Source organism: Nyctereutes procyonoides, unplaced genomic scaffold (assembly GCF_905146905.1).
Source record: "Nyctereutes procyonoides isolate TBG_1078 unplaced genomic scaffold, NYPRO_anot_genome, whole genome shotgun sequence".
Taxonomy (NCBI): Eukaryota; Metazoa; Chordata; class Mammalia; order Carnivora; family Canidae; genus Nyctereutes; species Nyctereutes procyonoides.
In genome coordinates this window covers 4,742,853-4,763,446 of record NW_026575025.1, presented here as the reverse complement: position 1 = coordinate 4,763,446, position 20,594 = coordinate 4,742,853, and the positions used below count along the sequence as shown (strand labels likewise).

The window sequence follows — 20,594 nt, the reverse complement described above, 5'->3', positions numbered from 1 at the left end:
GGGACCGGGAGCCCTCGGGTCGCCCGCCCCAGGCCCCCACCCCCCTCTGCTCTGCGGCCGCGGCGCCACGCCCCGAGAGGCGGAGGGGCCGGAAACTCCTCCGGCCACGTGATCGGCGCGGGCCGGCCGGCGAGCATGCGCACACGGCCAGCTCGGGAGCCGTTTCGCGGGGCGGCGGCCCGGAAGGAGTGACTGCGCAGGCGTCCGCCGGGAGCGCGCGTGCGTGCGGCGCCGGGAGGGGGCGTGGCGGGCGTGGCGTCTGCGCAGTGAGCGGCGCGGGGGCGGGGCCAGCCGTCAGCTGACCGAGGCGGCGGCGGCGGCGGCGGCGGCCTCGCGGGGACAGCAGTCGGCGTCGCAGGCTCCGGCGCCGAGGTCCCGGGCACGTCCGCTCCTGGTGGGCGAGGCGGGGCCCGCGAAGCACCATGGCGACCACCGTCAGCACGCAGCGCGGGCCGGTGAGGCTGCGGGCAGGTGGTGGGCGGCGGGCGTGGGCTCCGGAGCCTTCGGGGAGGCCCAACGACGGGCTCCGGGAGAGGTGGCGGCGGGCCCGGGCCGGACGGAGGAGGGTCCCGGTGCCCCGGGTGGGAGCCCCGGACAGTCCTCACATGGAGAAGCCCCGCCCAGCTTTTCCTGTACGAGGAGAGCCCTGAACCCCAGATGGTCCCTGTGCTTCCTCCAGGCTGAGTAAGGCTCACAAGCCCTGCTGTGTCCCCAGTTAGCGGCCACTGGCCGCCCCGTCAGGTTTTCATCTGCAAGCGAGTGGGCGGGGGCCGAGGACCTGGGCGAGTCCTTCCCGGTTCTCACCGAGCTGTGCGGATGCGGGAGGGGTGTAGACTGGCTGAGGATGGCCTCGGGGTCGGGGGCCTCCCGGCGGCCTCGGCGGCCTCGGCAGCCAGCGAGCGTCAGGGGCAGGGTGTCACCGCAGCTCCTGATGCGCAGCAGGGGAACAGTCTGGTCCTTTTGAGCAGGGAAGAAAGGTTCCTCGGATGCGATGCTTTCATGTGCCTTCTCTCAGTCGGCCGCCGACCGTGAGCTCCCCGTTACCAGGGCCTCTCGCCCGTAGAGCTGGACGTTGGTGAGCCTTGTTTGTGCGCGCTCAGGGAGGATCTTTTCCAGAACGCTTTTCCTGAGTTTGAAAGGAAGACCCAGGTTTTGTCTGCATTCCCCTATGGGCACAGGTGCCCTTTCTGAGGCCTTTGAATGGGACCTGACACACACTTCCTGTCGGAAGTCCTGTCAGTGTGGAAACATCCCGGAGGCCGTCGGGGAGAGTTCTGGACTCATCCTCGTGGCTTCCAGCTCTCCCATCTTCACAGAGAATTACAGCAGGTCCACTGCCAGCAATTTCTCATGTTTATGCAACTGGCTGATCCCAGAAGCAAGGGAACCAGATTAGCAGCTCCTTTATTCGTCCTCCCCACCCCCGCCCAGGAGCAGTGGGCTTCATAATCTGGCAGGACAGCCCCCTCCCTGGCCTCCTGGGAGCTCAGTGCCCTCATGCAGAATCTCACTGGTGGCATGGGCCTGAGTGTAAACACGCACAAAGCTGGGCTCGGTATCTGGGTGAAGGGAGCCTCCGTAGAGCTCAGCTGGTCCTGTTACTGGGGCAGCACTCAGCTCTGTGACAGCATAAAGCTGAAGCTCCTGACACTCGGGAGTGAGGGGAGTGCTGCTGGTCTGACTTCCTGAGTGTGGTATGGCTTTATGTGCACATGGTGGTGTGCAGCACCCATATGGCAGGAGTGGCTCAGGGGTGCCCTCTGTGACCTGTAAATGTGCAGTGACAGTGACAGTGACGTTAGGTCTGGTCCAGAACTGCGGGGTGGCTCTGGGAAGGGGGCATCAGTGTCTGGGGTCTTGAGTGCCAGTGAGGTCATGTGACCTCTTGGCTAGTGTTATGATCTCAGTATTTGGGGCAGCACCATACAATGAACAGGCAAGTGTGGTGCCTGCTATCAGGATCTCCCAGTGCAGCCCGGGCAACAGCCCACCAGCATGACCGCGCAGGTGAGCTGCATGCTCAGAGCTGTGGGTTGTTTTTTTTTTTTTTTTTTTAAAGATTTATTTGAGAGAAAAAGTGTGTGAGAGAAGAGGAGAAGAGTGTGTAAGCAGGGGAGGAACAGGAGGAGAGGGACAAGCAGACTCTGCCCTGAGCTCAGAGTCCGATGTGGAGCTCGATCCCATGACCCCGGGATCGTGACGTGAGCTAAAACCAAGAGTCAGATGCTCAGCCTACTGAGGCGCCCGGAGCTGTGGGTCTTACCTCAAGAGTTAGATGTGAAGATGGCCTGTCGGGGGCCGTGGTTGAAATGGGTAAGGTTCTTCTGGGGAGAGACACTTGAAGGAGTGGGTGTCATAGGACTGGGGCTGGAGCGCAGGCGGGCCTGGAAGGAGAGAGGGCAGGCGGGCTGCTGGAAGGCCAGGGAGGGTCATGCATGTCATGCCTGTGCCAGTGCGAGTGGCAGGTATGGCCAGGGCACTTTTCCAGATGAATGGCCTGCAGGCAGCAGATGGACTGGGTGCTTGAGTTTTATCTAGTCACTACAGTGACAATGTTTTTAGAAAGCTTTTTGCCTGGCACAAGGTCTCTTCAGTGTCCACTGCTGCTCTCAGAACTAAGCGATCCTTGTAAGGACTCGATCATAGTTGATCGAGTCTGGTGGACCTTGTCGAGCCGAAGGTGCCCCACATTGACCGTATGCTCCATCCCTGCGGGTGGTGGAGGAACATTGGGTGGGGCTCTCCTGGGTATTGGCACTGTGCCAGTGGGCCCCATCCCTGCGCACACCATGCAGGCCTCCACTGGGTTTCCAGGGAGCCCGGAGCCTGGACTCACATGGGGCGTACTCTGAAGTCTGACCACTGCCTCCCGCTCACCACCGAGGAGTGACAAGCAGCATCCTTGGGGATGTGAAGGAGGGAGGGGAGTCTGCATGGTAGGGGAGACGGGGTGTTTCCTGTGCCCTTGCCCACAGAGGCCTGAGGGGCTGGGTGGGGAGGGTTGAGGACAGGGCAGTGCTGTCCTCTCCCCTTGGTGGGGCTGAGATGGTTGTTCTTCCCCAAATCACCACTGAGACTCATGCCAGGCCTGTGCTGTCTGTCCCCTTCTAATGTTGCTGGTATTCTTGAGAGGACATCCTTTTCTGTCCAGGGTTCTGTCCACTTCACAGACTGTTCAGAAGCAACTGCTGGGCCACAGGAGAAGTAACTGTGTGGAGGCCCCTGCCTGCCTTGTTCAAGCTTGGGGACTTTGTGAACATGCTGCTTTAAACCACGGCAGTGCCCAATCAGCTCATGGGGACAGCGGTGAAAGTTCAATCAGAGGCAGTGGGGGTCTTTCCAGCCTCCCCCACAGATGCGGGTGGGCTCCAGGGAGTTCAGGCTGATCACAAGCACTCCTCCTCCTCCTGGTGATGCTGATGGGTTAGCGGGTGCAGGCCAAGCGTAAGGCCCTCCTTGTGATGATGCCTTTTCCTTGACCTGAGCTGGTCTGCTGGGTGATGCTTGGGTGACCTGAGACTGTTCAGGTCCTTGTTAGCCTTATTGATGATGATTGTTTTTGATAAGTGACGTGTTGACAGTGCTCTTACATATGGATATAAAAAGATCTGTAAATATTCAAATTGATAGTAAACATAAATGGCAATGCCCTGGTATTGATAATCACTCCTGGATCAGTGACTCTAGGGATTGCAAAGGGTGATACTTGTATTTTATTGTTGTTCTATGTTTGTTAACTGGGACTGTTGGCAAAGATGGCTTTGCAGATAGTCCACCATCTGCTTGTCCTGAAGTGAGTTGTGCAAGAGGTCACGTAAATGCTCCGCTCTTCCCTGTGAATTTCCAGTACTCAGAGGAAAGACTTGGCTTTCTCTTTAGGCTTGAGCATGGCAGTGTTTCTGTTTTCGAGCATGGTCGTGAGCCCCTGGGTTTCTGCACACATACTGCTCGCCATGGCACATCTACTCGCCCCACAAGGCCCTACCTGCTGGTATGGGTCCTCCCAGCTGGTGGAGAGCCCGGGCCTCCCTTCCCGCCCCTCTGAGCTGAGTAGGGGTGCAACCAGTGTCAGGACTGCTGTGCACTTCGGTAGTCAGGTCCTTCTGGGGCGTGGTAGCCTCACTGGCTATCCCCTGCTGGTGTGGGAGTACTGGCCATGTGTTTGTTTTTTCATTCTTTGACGTGACATTTTGCACTTTGATGTTTACTATTGGTTTATCGCTAAGTCAGATCTAAGAAGTGTCTCTGTCTTTTCGCCGGAAAACGTTACATGATTCTGTGTAGTCTCATGGACACACATGGTTCCTTCAGACGGTGTCTTCTGTGCTTCTCTTTGCCTCTCTCGGTTTCTGTGGCTCTCCTTGTGTCTCCCTGTGTTTGGGGCGGTTAAATAGTTTCTCAAATTCAGCTTTTCGTTCTGTCCTGGCATGGCAAAGACCCAGATTTCCATCGTCTTGGTGGTTTTGGTAGAGACATGCCCGTGCAGCCTCAGCAGGTTGTAAGGTGGGTCACTGTGTTGATGCCCCTCCTGAGGGATACGTGACCTTGAGGTGCCCCTTCCCCACCCCTCACACCTTGTGCTTAGGCATTTCCTGTGACCAGCACTCTCTGTCCGTCCTTGTGTCTGTCTTCCCTCTAAATCCTGGAAGCTCTTTTTGCCAGTGTGGCACTGTGCTTGACGGTTGTCCCCTCCCACACAGGAGATCGTCCTGGCGAAGTCAGTGGTGGACACTTCAGTCCCTGCCTGGCTCTGCATCTCCACCGCAATCCCCCACACCCTTGTCGTCCCTCTTTGGGTCACCATTGTGGTTCCTGAGTGACAGCTCCGAGTGGGCCAGCTACGGAGCCTCTGTGCCTTGGTGGCCTTGCGCATAAACCTTTATCATGCATTTGTACAAGGACGGACCGAGTCCACATGTGTGAAGTTCCTGGCCTGGCCTGTAGCAAGTACCTAAACAGATGAACTTTGGGGCCCTAAGAGTTAGTTTTCATTTCTCAAAAAACTCGGCTCTTGGGCAGCCCAGGTAGCTCAGTGGTTTAGCGCCGCCTTCAGCCCAGGGCGTGATCCTGGAGACCTGGGATCGAGTCCCATGTCAGGCTTCCTGCATGGGGCCTGCTTCTCCCTCTGCCTGTCTCTGCCTCTCTCTTTTCTCTCTGTGTATTCTCATGAATAAAATAAATAAAATCTTAAAAAAAAACAAAAAACAACTCGGCTCTTCCTCAAACATCTTTGCCTGCAGCTCTCCGTGTCCCCTACCATTCTGCTTCAATGCCTACAGGATGGTGGGAGCTGGGGAGCTAGTTGTGTGGGGCTGCGACCCCCAGGAGTGCAGCTGCATCAGCTGAGGGGCAGCAAAGCTGCCAGATACCAGGAAGCCACCTGTGCTCTAGGGACCGCAGGAAGCCATGTGCGGGTGGGGGAGGGTACTGTGAATAGGGGCACAGTGGCAGCTGGTCTCCGTTTTCAGAAGCTCTCCTGGGTGAGTTCTGGGCCCTCTGGAAATGGCCATCCCTGCTCCCAGGCCACAGTCTCCACTCAGACTTCTTCTCCGGGCTCCTCCTCCTCTTTTCTGGGTGTGCACTCTCCCTTGGGGACCATGAGTTTGGGTCCCCAGCACGACCCTGACTCCTTGCCCCCTCCCAGGCCTCCTTCTCAACTCCAGCTCCAAGTGTTCTGCTGCTCCTTGCTCTCTACTTGGGATGGTCCAGACGTCACAGAGCAGAACCTTCCTTTCCTTGGTCCCCTCCACTGCATTCCACCCTGTCCCATTTGGAGGTGGCCCCACACTGCAGGGTGTTCCAGCTACAATGTCAGGATGGTCCCTTAGGAAGCCCTGCTCTTCCTTCCCAGAGCCTCCCCACCGCCCACACACCACCCCTCTGTGGCCTGACTTGCTCACTTGCTGTCACACCCTGTAGTTAGGCGCCAGACACAACCACATGTGAGGCATGGCACGCCCGGCTCCTCACCTGCCTGGCTCCCTCCCGCAGAGTGGCAGAGCCAGTGTCTTGGCCGAGGTACAGCGAACATTCTGTCCATAGCCAAGCTGAGGCTCAGAGCCACTGCTCCGTGCAGTTACCTGGGGGACAGTTCCTTTCTCCTGGGCCAGATGGTGGAACGTGCTGAGCTGTGGCCCTGGGGAATCCAGCAGCAAGTGTGCCCTTGCAGGGCCTTCAGCATAGGTCCCTGTGATGCCAGGGAGGTTCAGGGCTCCGAGGGCTGGGGCTCCTCGACCTGTGTGAGTTGTTGGCTTCTTTGTTTCTCTGTGGTAACATTCCTCTGTCCCTTTCAGCTGTGGTCCTAGTGTGAGTGATGTGGACTGAGAGCCGAGTGGTGAGCTGGGGGCCAAGGAGGCATTTGTGTCGGGGTGCCTCTCTGGACCGTGATGGGGGCTCCAGAGCCCCGAGCACCTGTGTTCTCATTGGTGATGCCAGCCCCAGAGGGTGAGGTGGGTTCTCAGACGAGGCAGAGTGAACAGAAGGCCTCACAGTGCCTGGCGGCTTGTACTGGGGCTCTTGCTCCTCATGGCACCATTGCACCCTGTTCTGTATGCACGCACACAGCAGTACGGGGGCGGGGGAGGGAGGGAGGAGCAGGGAGCCTGATGTGGGGCTGGATCCTAGGACCCCGAGTTTGTGACCTGGAACCACCCGGGCGCCCCTAGGAGCTTGGTTCTAACCCTGTGTTAGCTGAAGAGTGCTATTTGTACGCAGAGCACAGGTCGGTGTACAGGATATGAACTTATCCAGAGTGTCTGTGGTGTAACAGTTCCATGAGCAGCGGTGAGGAGAAATGTGTGACGATGCTCCTTGTGCAGACAGTGACAGGCCCAGAGGGCCCCCTGCCCAGTGTGCAGCTGACAGCCAGTTTTGGACTCAGTGTGTCCATCTTATAAGTGTGAGCCAGATAACAGTTTAGAATATTCACGATTTATCTGTAATCAAGATTAACCATTCTTCTCTGGTCTTTGGGCCAGGATAAAGCATGTATGCTGATGTTACAATTCAGACTTTTCCTCTGTGATAATATGGCAAACATAAAAATTTTAGGATTAGCTCTGGATTTCTCTTTTATGTCTGTAAGCCAAGTGTTCACCACATCCTTTCCTGGCCGGTCTCTGAGGTGGTGGGGTTTGTGTCGGCACCTGGACTCTGTAACATCTGACGCGGACTGGCTTTGTCAGCAGCACTGACTTAAGGTGTGGGAACTGGTGCACTTGGACAAGCTCCTTCGAGTTGCAAGTCTCTGGGGTTGTAGCAGCGGACAGACCTGTCTGGCAGCTCCTGGGGCAGCGGGGTGCTGGTTGCATCACCAAGAGGGTGGTATTTCGTCAGAACTGAAATGCTGTTTCCGTCTTATTTCTTTTTTTTTTTTTAGTTAAGTTGAAGTTTTTTTCTTTTTTTTTTTAATTTTTATTTATTTATGATAGTCACAGAGAGAGAAAGAGACAGAGGCAGAGACACAGGCAGAGGGAGAAGCAGGCTCCATGCACCGGGAGCCTGATGTGGGATTCGATCCCGGGTCTCCAGGATCGCGCCCTGGGCCAAAGGCAGGCGCCAAACCGCTGCGCCGCCCAGGGATCCCCCCCTTTTTTTTTATTTTTATTTATTTATGATAGTCACAGAGAAAGAGAGAGAGGCAGAGACACAGGCAGAGGGAGAAGAAGTTTTTTTCTAATAAACTTTGAACTTTAGAGTTATGGAACAGTTATGAACAGTTCAGAGAGTTCCGGTGTGTTTGCACCTTGTGTGCATCCCCAACAGACGTTTGTCATAACTGGAGACCTGGCTTTGCTACGTGACTACTCGCTCCAGGTTTTATCTGGCTGCCCTGTGTTTGCCTCAGTGTCCCTTCTGTCCTGGAGTTCCACCCCGAACCCTACATGGCATGGAGTGGCAGTGGATTCTTAGTGACCTGCACTCTGGGACCATCTCAGACTTCCTCTGTTTTGGGGGACCTTGACCATCTGAGGACTGCCAGTCAGGGATTTTGTAGCTTGTTCCTCAGGTGAGAAGAAGACCCCAGGGCATATTATCCTCCTTGCGCCTTTTCAGGAACCTAGTGTCCCCTAGCCTGTTAGTGCTGGCGCTGGCCAGGGGACTCACCTTCTATCCCTTCTGTGTTTTGTTTGCATAGCATAATTAACTTCTTTTTTTTTATTTTTTTTATTATTTATGATAGTCATACAGAGAGAGAGAGAGAGAGGCAGAGACATAGGCAGAGGGAGAAGCAGGCTCCATGCACCGGGAGCCTGATGTGGGATTTGATCCCGGGTCTCCAGGATGCGCCCTGGGCCAAAGGCAGGCGCCAAACCGCTGCGCCACCCAGGGATCCCGCATAATTAACTTCTGTTGTAAAAATCGTTTCATGTTTACAGTTAAAATCTTGTTGAACATTAGATGTTTGAATTTTTTTTTTTTAAGATTTATTTGAGAGAGCACAAGTGAGTGCAGGGGGAAGTGCAGAGGGAGAGAGAATCCCAATCAGACTCAGCACTGAGTGAGGGGCCTGATGGCAGGGCTTGATCCCAGGACAAGGGATCAAGGGCACAGCCCATTCCTGCACTCCTCACTCCTCAGAACTGCAGTACGTGGTATGGGGTGGGTAGTTATTTTTCAGAATAAATGAGAATTTGGTCTGTGTGCACTAATCTTCTGCATTTGGTTAACATGAGTCTGTGTCTGCCAGATTACATTCACAGGAACAGGCAAGCTTGCTGCGGCCCCGGCGGAGGTTGGGAGGACTGTGGCCAGTTGGCATGGCAGCATCTGGCCCCGTGTCCGCTGGGAAGAGCTCTGGCTGGAAGTGCAGTTCCCGTTTGCCCACAGCAGCTGGTGATGGGTGTGGGTCTGGTAGCCCCTAGGCCAGCCACATCATCTCAGCCCTCTGGGAGGGCGTGCAGCCTGAGAGGCCCCCAGGGAGGCAGCACGCTCCTCACCTGGCAACCCTGCACCTCCTGGGTGCCCCTGCTTTCCCCTCAGGCTGTAATGAGTTCTCAGGGCTCCTGTGGGCCCACCGGAGCTGCTCCACTCCAGACGTGGAGAAGGTGCAAGATGCTCTCCTCGCCAGGCGCGGAGGTCACTCCCATACATCCCAGCCCGAGAGGAAGAAGTGTGCTCTTGCTTTGCGGAGGGAAGCAGCTGGAGCACCAAGCTGATGGGTGCCAAGGAGGGAGTGGCTGGGGACAGACAGCCTCTGGGCCTGGAGACCCGAGTGGGTCTCCGCCTGTTTCGGTGCCTGGCTTGGGCGATCTCCAACCTGAGATGGGGACACGAAGACAGGAACCTAGACCTTTCTAGGGATGTTTGAAATGAAACAGCACAAGGTGCTTGTGGAGAAATGCTTTCCCAGTGGTGCTTGTGAGCTCAGCGGGTATGGAACCTTTTGGAATCCTCCCAGATCTGTGTCATCTGGAGGTCCAGAACCACAGCTATAGAGGCCTTAGGATATTTGGCACCTGGATATCTGAAGCAGTCTCTGTTGGCCACTGTCAGTAAATGCACTTTGCCACAACTCACTATGACTCGTGGGGGTTTTCCTTTCCCTTTGGTATGTCCTGAAAATAACATTCCTTCAAGGCTCTCGGCCAGAGTCTGTGGTGATGTACTCTGGGGCAGTGGAGGAGACCCGGGAGCCCTGTGGACAGCACTGGGCCTGCGCCATAGCTCTGCTGCTCCCTCCTGTGGGGCTGCGTCAGTCCTTACACTGTGGCTCTCCACACCCCAAACCTACCCTGCCTGGGAAAGAGCAGAGGGCAGGCTGTCCGGGCATCAGACACTGCGGGTCCGCGCTCTGCTGGCCTGGGGACACAGCTGTCCTCTTTGCTCATCTGTGTGGGGGAAGCCTTGTCCAGGGCCACTGCCACGTGTGGCAGTCCACTCCCCTTAGCCACTGCCTTTTCCTGGAAGACTGGCTTCTTGGAACCCTGGGGGCCTCTGTGCAGTCCACCCTCCAGTGCGTCTCCACCCCTTCTTTGAGAAGCCAGGCAGCCTTGTGGACAAGGGGTTCAGCAAGAGGCAGGAGGAGGAGGTCTTTGGGGCTTCTTGTTGCTCGTCTTTCCTTTTTGTCTTCTGGGCTGTTGTTTTTGAGTTTGAGCTGTTTCAGATGGAGGTTTTCGAGTGTGTCAGCATGGTGGGGCGGGGGGAGCTTCCATGTACCTGGAGACCCAACCTTCTGATTTCATCTCGCTGCTGGTTTGAACAAGTGCCTTGCAGCTCACAGGCCTGGTTTGTCCTGGTGGCAGCAGGAAAAGCAGATGGCGGACATGTAGGCAGAGGGCGTGTGACACCTGAGCGCAGCCCAAGAGACTGACAAGGAGCCGTTCTGAGCTTGAGAACCTGCTGTCAGTGGGCAGAGCAGAAGCCCGCTTTGCTTTTTTGCATCTATTGAGTGAGAGGGCTCCTTGCTGGATGGCAGTGTTGTGGTTCATGGTGCTTGGGCTGGAGACCGTGGCCCTGTGGGCCTCTCCCACCGTAGATGCAGTGACTGAGCCCCCCACTAATGCACCTGTGTTCTCCCCAAAGGTGTACGTTGGTGAGCTCCCGCAGGACTTCCTCCGCATCACACCCACGGCTGCGCAGCAGCAGGTACAGCTGGACGCACAGGCAGCCCAGCAGCTGCAGTATGGAGGAGCGGTGGGCACAGTGGGCCGCCTCAGCATCACCGTGGTGCAGGTGGGTGTTGGGCCTCCCCGGGGAAGGGGTGGCCCTGAGTGCTGGTTGCTCTCTGGGCTGTGGCTGCTGGGCCACATTGTCTGTGTGAATAAATGGGTTTTTTTTTTCTCTCTCTCTCTCTTTTTTTTTTTTTTGAAACATACATGTAAAAGATACTGATGAATATCCAGGCTTCTACCAGAAATAGCAAAAATAATCAGTGAGGGATGTTTATGGGTACGTGCTCTGTGCCAGCCTGTGTATGGATGCCCCGCCCGACCCTCCTGGCTGTGGGGGAGGTGGGGCCACGAGGGGAGGGCCTGGCTGCTGAACAGACCCCTAAGAAAGCCAGAGGCACTGTTAGGATCTAAAGTGGTTTTGGTCACCACAACTTTCTGGAAAACCACGAAGGGGAGTCACTGAAGGCAGACGGAGTTGCAGTCAGGCCTCACGAATACTGTGGATTTTAAGGTGACTGCATCCCAGACACCTGGCCACACTCTCAGGGGTGATAGGGTCACCTCAGATACTCACATGTTCTGAAACTCTGCCCTCTCATGTGCCCACAGGAGTGGTCACTCTTTACCCTCCACATGGTCCTCCCAGGCCCTTGTGGCACCAGGGACCCAAAACAGCCCTCTTTTGCCTGCTGGGCCTCTCAGTGTGGCCCTGGCTTCCCACTTCCTTTGATAAGCCTTTCTCCCCCAGTCCGTTGGGGCCCCAACATGCTACTTGGCCTGCCTCCCCTGACATGTACTTCCCTGGTGGTTCCTGCTGATGGAGCACCCTGCGGTCAGGCCCCTGGCCCCCCTCCCTGCCCCCCACCCAGGCTAGCCTCCACTCTGCTCACATGGGAGTGCCCACGCCATGGCCCATAAGGCTTCTTTCTGGATGTCCAGTAATGTGTCATCTGCTCCCTGTCTGCGGGATTTGGGTGTTTCCTGTGGTCACAGGAGGGTTGGTTTGATTTGGGTTCATTGGGGTTTTGCTTTTGGGTCTCTGATGGCATGCAGGCATCAGTTTCTCCTGTAGTCTTTGCCCGCATTTTGCTGGGCTGTGTTCTTGTCACTCAGGCTTGAGAGGTCCCTCTGTCGTGGTTGTGGCACTCCATCACACGTTCTCCCCCTGCCCCTGCGCCCTTCCTAGTGGACATGTTCAGGCCTGCTGTTATTGCTACTCCACCCTTAAGCTGTGGTGACACATCATAACCAGGTTCTGTGGTTTTAGGTTTCACGTTCCAGTGCATCTGCTGATGAGTACCCTGGGCTACCTGCCTTCCCTCTCGTTCATCAGTCCCAAGCTTGCTTTCTCTGTACACTCAGCCTGTCTGGCTGAAGGTTAAGCTCCTCAGGATTCATAAGCCAAGGCAGCAGCAGACAGAGAACAGAAAGCAGAGCCAGGTGGTGGCTGGGCCAGTGCCCTGAACTCGTGACCCTGCTGGTCCAGGCCAGCCCTCGAGCCCCGTGTTCTGGGTGGCTCTTGGCTCTGGCTCGGGATAGCCTGCTTGTCACCCTCCTCTGCAGCCTCTTCTGAAGGGGACGCTGGAGATGGAGCTGCCCTACATGGGCCAGAGCCTCTCTCAACTTGAATGGTGACCTTTGGTACCTGGCGCCAAGGAACACAGTTGCCACATCCTGTTCCCTGGAAATGCCAGGGTTGATGTGTTGAAGGGGATGGACAGCTCGGGTGAGCATGCGTCTTTCACTCCAGTGGCAGTGGCTCATTCAGTAACATCGGCTGTATTTCAGGCCAAGCTGGCAAAGAATTATGGCATGACCCGCATGGACCCGTACTGCCGACTGCGTCTGGGCTATGCGGTATATGAGACCCCCACTGCCCACAATGGTGCCAAGAATCCTCGCTGGAATAAAGTCATCCAGTGCACAGTGCCCCCAGGCGTGGATTCCTTCTACCTGGAGATCTTTGATGAGGTGAGAGGGCCGCCCACCCGTCACGGGCCCAGCGGGTGCCCTGCCTTCCACCACTGAGGCTGTCTGGGAACTGCAGGTGTGCCCAGAGTAGGTGTGTTATTGCTTTGTGGCAGGTGACATGGTGTTCTCAGCAGCAGTGTACACAATTCCATACAGATGTCTTTAGCAGTTACATTCAGAAACAGCCTCACTGGAGTGGGGGACACAGTCTTGACTGTACCCCCTTCCCCAAGCCCCAAACAGATCCCTACACCAAAGGCACAGAGGCTGGCTCTTGTGACTAGATGGGCTTACAGTGGGTCAGACCCCACGCTTGGTAGAGTGGGGTTCTTGTGCAAGTTGCCAGCCCCCAAGTGTCCCTGGGAGGGTCAGATAGCTGCAGCATGGCTAGTCCTGGGCTGGTCCTCTGGGCACCTATGGGGCTGCCAGAGAGCCTCTGGGTCTTGGCTAGCAGGATAAGAGGTTGGAGGGCTGGGGATTGGGCAGCAAGGCCTGGAGCTACCCCCTCCCCCCTTCATGTGGTACCCTCTGCCCACTCTTTCCTTGCAGGTTCCTCCCTCCTACTCCTCTCCCTTTGCTCAGCACAGGGGGGCAGAAGGGAGGGCACCTCCTTCCCTCCATCCACACCCACTGGCTTTTGGACTTGCAAGGGATCCTGAGAGGATGGGCAGAGGCCAGACGGTGCATGTCCAGATGCTGACTAAGGCCCTACTGGCCTCACAGGGATGAGGGTGGGGGTCCTATGGGGTCCTCTCTTTCCCAGCTGGTGACCCATACTCAGCAGAGAGTGGGGGCTGAAGGTTGCACACAGCTGGGGGCCAGACTCGGGGTGGGGGGATCACCCTTTGGAGGAGGTGGCCCAGGGGGAGGGAGGGGCTGGGGGTGGGGCTGCGGGGGCAGGAAGAGGGACCTCAGGGTGGTAGCAGCATGTGTATTCCCTTGTGTCTCCCTCAGCGGGCCTTCTCCATGGATGATCGCATTGCCTGGACCCACGTCACCATTCCCGAGTCCCTGAAGCAGGGCAAGGTGGAGGACGAGTGGTACAGCCTGAGTGGCCGGCAGGGTGATGACAAGGAGGGCATGATCAACCTGGTCATGTCCTACACGGTGAGGGCTGGGGCCGGAGGGCAGGCAGAGGGCAGCCTCAGCTCAGCACAGCCATTTGTCCCTGAGGGACTGGGACCTTGGCCCGTGGGCGTCGGGCAATCTAGTGGGAGGAGCAGCATGGTGTGGGGGTCTATTCCTTGGTGTACAGGCTTCCTCATGGCCAGAGCAGGTCCTCCATGTAGTGGTCAGAGGTCTCAGGACCACACAGAGTATAAGGGAGCAGCCACTGGCCCGTAGGTCCCCTGCCTTGTGCAGCTCCATGTCCGCGGCCCACTGCTCTTGGGGCAGGTGGGGTCTGGGACCTTTGTGTCACCGAGGTGGTGGTGGTGTCCCTGTTTTAATTCTGCCTCAAGGAGGTTCCCAGCCTGACTGTTGGAAAGCAAGTCCCAGCATCCGTGTGACTTTACTCATAAACGTTTCATTATACGGCAAATGCTTTCACAGGAGCACGTAACCCCAACTGCAGTAACTGAGCGAATAGTGTGTTAGAGGCTGTCAGGAAAGTGCTTTCAGGTCCTGAAAGTGCTCATTTGCTTCCTGGGGAACTTTCCCGTCTGACCCTATGTCAGGCGGCCGTGACTCACCCGGGCCTTCCACCAGGACGGTATCAGGATGTCCGTTTCGGTGTGTGCTGTGCACTCCTATGACCCCGTGATTATATTTGGTGTATTCCAGTCGCTGCCAGCCACCGTGATGATGCCGCCTCAGCCTGTGGTCCTGATGCCCACCGTGTACCAGCAAGGCGTAGGCTACGTGCCCATCACAGGTGTGTACCACTCCCCATCCCCAGCACTGTCCTCAGGGGCTTGGAGTGCCGTGCGGAGGCTTGGTCAGGTCTGGATGTGACTCATGAGGACCTTTCCAAACGCAAGGGGTCTGGTCTGAGGCTTAAGTTTTTTGTGTGTCTGTGGGAATTTTTTTCCCCAGACTGTTGGCAAGTTGAACTTTTATGGAGGTGTAGAAGTGTAATCTCTGAACACGTTAGTGTATGAGTTACTGTCTTGAAAGATCCTGCACTATGGGGCGAAGTGAGCTGTGAGCCCTGATGTTCCTGTTGTTGTGTTTATTCGTCTTTGTAAAGTAACACTTTGTGGCAACCTAGTAAAATCCAGTTGGATTGCTTTCATGCTTTTGAATTTTCAAATATTAACACCAGCCATTGGCACCAGAGCTTCTGCTCTGGCTGCGATGGTAACTGGATTCCACTGTTCTCTGCTGCAAACAGCCATAAAACTGGGCATAACAGATGAAGCGGCAGTTTGTTCGGGCTCAGCAAGCAGGCCTTGCAGGACTGTGATCCCCGAGAGAAGGGAGGCAGTGGAGCCCTGAGTTACCGCGCTCTCTGCCAGAGGCGGTGTCGTACAGGGAGCTGGGTCACAGCATGGTGCTGTGGTCGCATCGTACCGAAGGGGCTGGAGTGGGGCAGGACACTGGCGTGCGGGGCTGGGGTGGCAGGGGGCGCCCTGGGGTTTCTGCCCATCCAGAGAAGAGAGGTCTCGTCTTTGTGCAGTTGTGGCTGGTGCGGGACCGGGGTGTTGCCTCAGGCTTACTTTCACCCTGACGGAGCCTAAACACAGCCCAGCAAGGAGGGGCGCAGAGCTGGGAGGCTGCATCTGCCTCTGAGGTGTTCACACCGGTTCCAGACTTTTGGGGAGAACTGCGGGGAAATGTAAGTCCTGGTCGGGTCAGAACCAGCTGATGGGAAGTGGCCTTGGTGATCAAAGAGCTGTGGAACAGCCAGGATGAGTTTCTAGAGAACATCTTACCAAGTGAGAAGAGGGAGTCTCTGTAGAGATGCAGAAACTCTTCAGAAAGCCAAGGGGACGTTTGTGCCCCAGGAGAGCACCACGAGTGGGGAGAGCAGCTCGTGCTGCTGGAGCGACTGCGGCTGGCCTCAGGGGTCTCTGCTCTGTGCTGACGTCTGCCTGAGGATCTCGTCCTTCCTTGCCCCTTCGCTGCAGCGGTTTCAGGCTCTGTGTGACATTGTCTCACTCCCACGTTAGAGGTTTGAGGAGGAACAGGTGCCTTTGGGGCTCTCCAAAGGTAGTGAGTGTCCTGGGACAGCCGGAACAAAGGCCCATGGAGGCACCTCTGCTTCACACAGCAGAAATCTCTGCTCTCCATTCTGGAGGCCAAAGTCTAAACTCAGGGTGTGGACTTGACGGGATGAGCACTGGGTGTTATTCTGTATGTTGGTAAATTGAACACCAATAAAAATTAATTTATTAAAAAAATAAATAAATAAACTCAGGGTGTGGGCGGGGCCCTTCCAGACCCTTCCTGCTGCTGCCTCCGCCCCATGACCACATGGCCCCTCCTGGGTGTCTGTGCCAGCATCTGAGGTGCCCGTCTAATCAAGACTTTGCTCAGGACAACGTGGCTCTCACCCACCTTCCAGATAAGGTCTCGCTCACACGTGCCCAGGCTGGCGCCTCACACATCTTTCTAAGGGGCACATTTGAGCTACAGGGTCAGCAGCATGAGGACGTGTTTGGTTAATGGAAAGTCCATGTTCTCGGGAGACGAGATGTGTTTTTCTGGTTCCTTAGTTTTCTTTGTGAGTCTTTGAGGTTTGTCTTAAGAGGTTTATTCTGGGAAAGGCCAGACTTCTGTATAAATGGAGACTTTGAACTTCTCTTTTGATGCACGTTTGTAAGCTTTGGAATAGTCAGCTACTCTCAGGAAGTGACCAAGGAGAGGAAGGAGCTTTTGCCTGGATCTCTTGAGGCCAAGCTGCACACTGGCTCCTGTGTGTTTCCTACAGACAGGAACTTGTGCCAGCTGCCTGTGTTTGTGTGAAGTTTGTGCTGCTTCAGAATCTTCTTTATTGTGAATAACTTATTTCCTTGATCTTGTCAAGGTGTGTGTGCATGTATGTGTGTGCACATAGGTCTATGTCATTGGTATCCATGTGTGCGTGGCACGTGTGCACGTGTGATCTACATTGGCATGCATGTGCGTGGCATGCATATGCACACGTGTGATGTGAGGTGTGTGTATACATTTGTGTACATGTGTGATCTACAGTATTGGTATGTATGCGTGTGTGGCACCTGTGTGCACATGTATAATGCGAGGGGTGTATGCATGTGTCTGTGGACCCTGCTTCCGCAGGAGGGGTGCTGCCTGCAGCTGCTGCCCCCCTAACAGGTGGGGGTCCCACAGTAGAGATAACCCTGGGGTGGGTTGAGAGCCTCCCCCCAGTTCTCTTGCACTGTGGGATCTGTGCGCTGAAGCAGTTCCCAGGAGGGGAGGGGGCCGTGGAGCCAGTGTGTGAAGGACAGCAGTGCCCACCAGGTGCTGACAGTGCCGCCCAGTGTGGGAAAGCCCTCATGCTGCTGTCCTGCCCCATGTTCCCACCCATTCTGCAGATAGTTGACTGGAAAGTTGGGCTCTCAGCACCTCACCACCTTGACCCAGGGATTGTGCTCCTGGGTGTGTGCCTCGCTCTCAGGCTTCACGTGCTTGTTGGCATCAGAGGGATCCACCTGGTGCCCTGCCTGTACCATAGTCGCCACCTGATGTCTAGCTTCTGTCCCCTGAGCCATTCTGTTCTCTTACAGAATTGCTTTGTGGTCTTGGGTCCGTGAAAATTGACATCTGATATGGTATCATCCGGAACTTTGAAGGGACCACAGCACAAGCAGCCTGTCCTAGCTCTGAGTGCATGGTGTACACCTGCTGGGGAGGAATGCTGTAGGAAATGGGGATGTGCATGGAGGCTATGGGCCAGGGGCACACGTCTTTGCTCCAAAGACGAGCTTGGCGTGGGTGCCAGTCCCATCATGTGTTCCCTAAACCGCGTCTTGTGGTTGCAGGTGTACCTGCAGTGTGCAGCCCCGGTGTGGTGCCCGTGGCCCTGCCCCCAGCTGCCGTGAGCACCCAGCCCCGCTGCAGTGAGGAGGATCTCAAAGCCATCCAGGACATGTTCCCCAACATGGACCGGGAGGTGATCCGCTCCGTGCTGGAAGCCCAGAGAGGGGACAGGGACGCAGCCATCAACTCCCTGCTCCAGATGGGTGAAGAGTCCTAGAGCCCCGGCCGCCACATCACCTCGGCCCTCCCGACTTGCTGGCCCGGCCCCCTCCCCCCATTCCCGTGAAGGAGCCCCGTGTAGCCTTTTCTTGGACGTCTGTAGTCCCAGTCCTCACCCTCGTTTGGGATGCATGTGGGTTGTCGCTTCCTGACCATGGAGCGCCACCATCACTCGGGTGTGGGTGTGAGTGGCTCTCCTCCTGGCTTCGCTGGGAGAAGAGCGGGCACATGGGCCACGTCCCGCGTACGCACACTTGCCTGCCTGCTGCTTGGAGACATGTTTGTTCGAGTGCCGTGTGCTTCTCCGCCGCACGCTGTCCCAAGAACGCTTTCTATGAGCAGCCTGCCTCTGCCAGCGCTTTAGAAAGCGTTGCGCATCCTCCAGGTTTGATTAATGGCATGCAGTTATTTTACTTAACCGGAGTAATCTATTCTTTCAGGCACGTAGAGCATTTAACACCTAATTTGGGGTTATTTTTACAGCTCTCAAACTTAAATTCATGTTTTTCTTTTGACGCTCCTTGTTTGCAGTCCTGGGCTGCTCATTGGTATCCCAGGCGGGCTGACCTCTGTGTCAGCATGGCTGCAGAATGCACCAGATCCAGGGTGGGCCGAGCCTGGCAGCCCACCTCCCCCCCCCTGCGGGCTCTGGAGCAGGGCCATCCCAGGCCCCAGGGACCCCATTATGCCTTTTCCTGCTGTGTCTCATGCCAACTTTGTGGGGTGTTACTCGAGGGCTTGCTGCTCCTCTTTCTGACCAGCTCTTGGAACAGAACCTAAAGAGTGGGTGTAAGAGCTGGTAGGTCCAGTGCTTTGTATCTGTTTATTAAAGGGTACTTAGGAACCGTTGGCTACTACTGATGTTAATTTAACTAAACGTACCAGTCCTGGGAATTCACTGTGGATGAAAGAAGTAATGATCTGGTGAACGTTTCAGTTTTCCCAGGAGATAGGTGTGTGTGCTGCGCCGTGGGCTGCGTGGCGGCCATGGCCACAGGACTGGGACAGGTGGGGGGACACCTTGTAAAAATCAGCAACATAAGAGGTTTGTCAAGTGCTGCTTCCAGCCCGCACATGGGCACCACACACTTGCCTTTGGAGAGGGAGTCTTAGCGCCATGGGCACCATTGGCCCCACCGGCGTGACTCTGCGAGGGGTCAGCATGAGGGCTGGACTCCCATTTCGCCTCCCCCCCCCCCCCACTGCACACGGGGGTTTCCTGTTGGTCAGAGGACGCTGTTGCTGCTGCTGCCGCCGCTACTGCCGCCACCGCCAGCAAATGCGTATCAGGAGCCTGAAGGAACATGTGCCTGCTGCAGTGACCACACCAGGCCAGGGTTCTCAGTGAAGACTTGCTGCCAGTCAGTGGTTCCCACCACTTGCTTGGACATGTGAGCCCTGCTTTCTCGTGGAGCATGGGTTCCCATTTCAGACAGTTGGGGCCCACGATGCACATTTCTCCCCAAATGGGTGAAAGCATTGGGTGGGCCTGCAGCTCTGCCCTTTGGGGACGACCTTCACGGACGACACCACAGGACTCCAGGTCCAGGGGCCCAGTCCCATCGCTGGGACATCTGGCTGTGCCGTGGAAGTGCTCCTTGGGACGTGCTCCTTGGGACAGGCATTGGGCCTCAGCGGGCAGGACAGACTCTGAACCTGCCACTTGGGCTCCCCTTCCTCGTGAACACTGCCTGTGACCTCAGCCCACAGTCTGCAAGGTCTTCCCTGGTTGCATCAGGCCCTCCTTTCTTGTTCGCGTCCTGCTTCTGGGTTCGTGGCCTATGGCAGCCTGCCATTCTGGGGGAGGGGGGCCGCACTGCAGGTCCTCCGAGGCAGGCGCAGGACGGGCTGATGACATAGCTGCGGCGTGGCCACGATGGATGCCGTGCACCAGGGCGGCTGCTGGTGTTTGGGTACCTGTGCCTCGTGGCCCCGTACATGGCCAGGTGGCTAACCCTGGGACCCTGGGGGGCTGGCTGCTGGTGTTTCCTCCAGATGCAGCCCCCCCCTTCCCCCACTGAGAGCGAGGACAGAGCATAGGCTTGTGCCCTTAGTGTGTGCCGGGGATGGGGATTCCTCCCATGTCCGGCATCCCTGAAGGTACCCCTCCCCTTACCGACAACCCTCTGGTGGCAGCTCTGTGCCCTGGTGGGAATGATTCTCAGAGCTCTGTGTTTCTGATGCTTCGGTCGGGGTCCAGCGTCCAGATTGATCTTTGATTGTAAAGTATATTTTTGCTTTTCAGCCTTCTAATTTAATACATGATATCTATAAAAGTAGAAGATTAAACTTCTCCAATGAAACTTCACCATTTTTGTTCCCGAGTGGTTTTTACTTTAGCTTGGAACACGTTCACTAGCAAATAAACCGCATGCACTGTTGTGTGAGTGAAGGTGAAACATAATGGCTGTATTGAGAACATTAACCTGAAATATTTGTACCAAGCTTGAAGTTTTGTTTTTTTGACTAAAATGTTGGGGAGAAGGCCTAGGGTTGCGGATGTGACTTCTTTGTCAGCAGGTTGGCAGCACTTGTTGGGCTGTTTGTATCTGGGAGCGGGTCGGGAGGGCAGGCACCAGATGGAGCCATCCCCCAGGGTGCAGGGCTCTCCACTGTACACTGGACCCCCACTACACACACGGGCCCAAGGGAGTGGGGAGGAGTGTCGTGTCCCAGAGCCAGCAGGGGCGGGCAGTCGGCCCGCAGGGAGGTAGCTGCCCCCACCCTGTCCCCAAGGTGGTTCTGCAGAGAGTGCTTCCTCCAACGTGCTTGCTGTCACTCATTGTCACCATAAATGTCTTTTGCCCAAAGCAGTGGAGGAAAGTGCGTGTGCTTGCGCCCAGTGTGATGTGAGGAAGCAGGGAGCAC

At 56.3% G+C, this 20,594-nt stretch overlaps 1 protein-coding gene across 1 annotated transcript; it reads left to right on the top strand.

The window, feature by feature from the left end:
* The first annotated feature begins 293 nt into the window (after positions 1–293).
* TOLLIP (toll interacting protein) lies at positions 294–20,034 on the top strand. The gene is made up of 6 exons (XM_055314981.1): positions 294–455; positions 10,525–10,674; positions 12,402–12,584; positions 13,539–13,691; positions 14,367–14,457; positions 17,510–20,034. The coding sequence occupies exons 1-6, from the start codon at positions 423–425 to the stop codon at positions 17,722–17,724; spliced, it is 825 nt and encodes a 274-aa protein (XP_055170956.1). The 5' UTR covers positions 294–422; the 3' UTR covers positions 17,725–20,034.
* The last annotated feature ends 560 nt before the right edge of the window (positions 20,035–20,594 follow it).

Coding starts and splice junctions, on each gene's coding strand:
- TOLLIP (XM_055314981.1), top strand. CDS start 423: ATGGCGACCACCGTCAGCACGCAGCGCGGGCCG. Junction 12,585..13,538: donor ACCTGGAGATCTTTGATGAG/GTGAGAGGGCCG, acceptor TGTCTCCCTCAG/CGGGCCTTCTCCATGGATGA. Junction 14,458..17,509: donor AGGCTACGTGCCCATCACAG/GTGTGTACCACT, acceptor TTGTGGTTGCAG/GTGTACCTGCAGTGTGCAGC.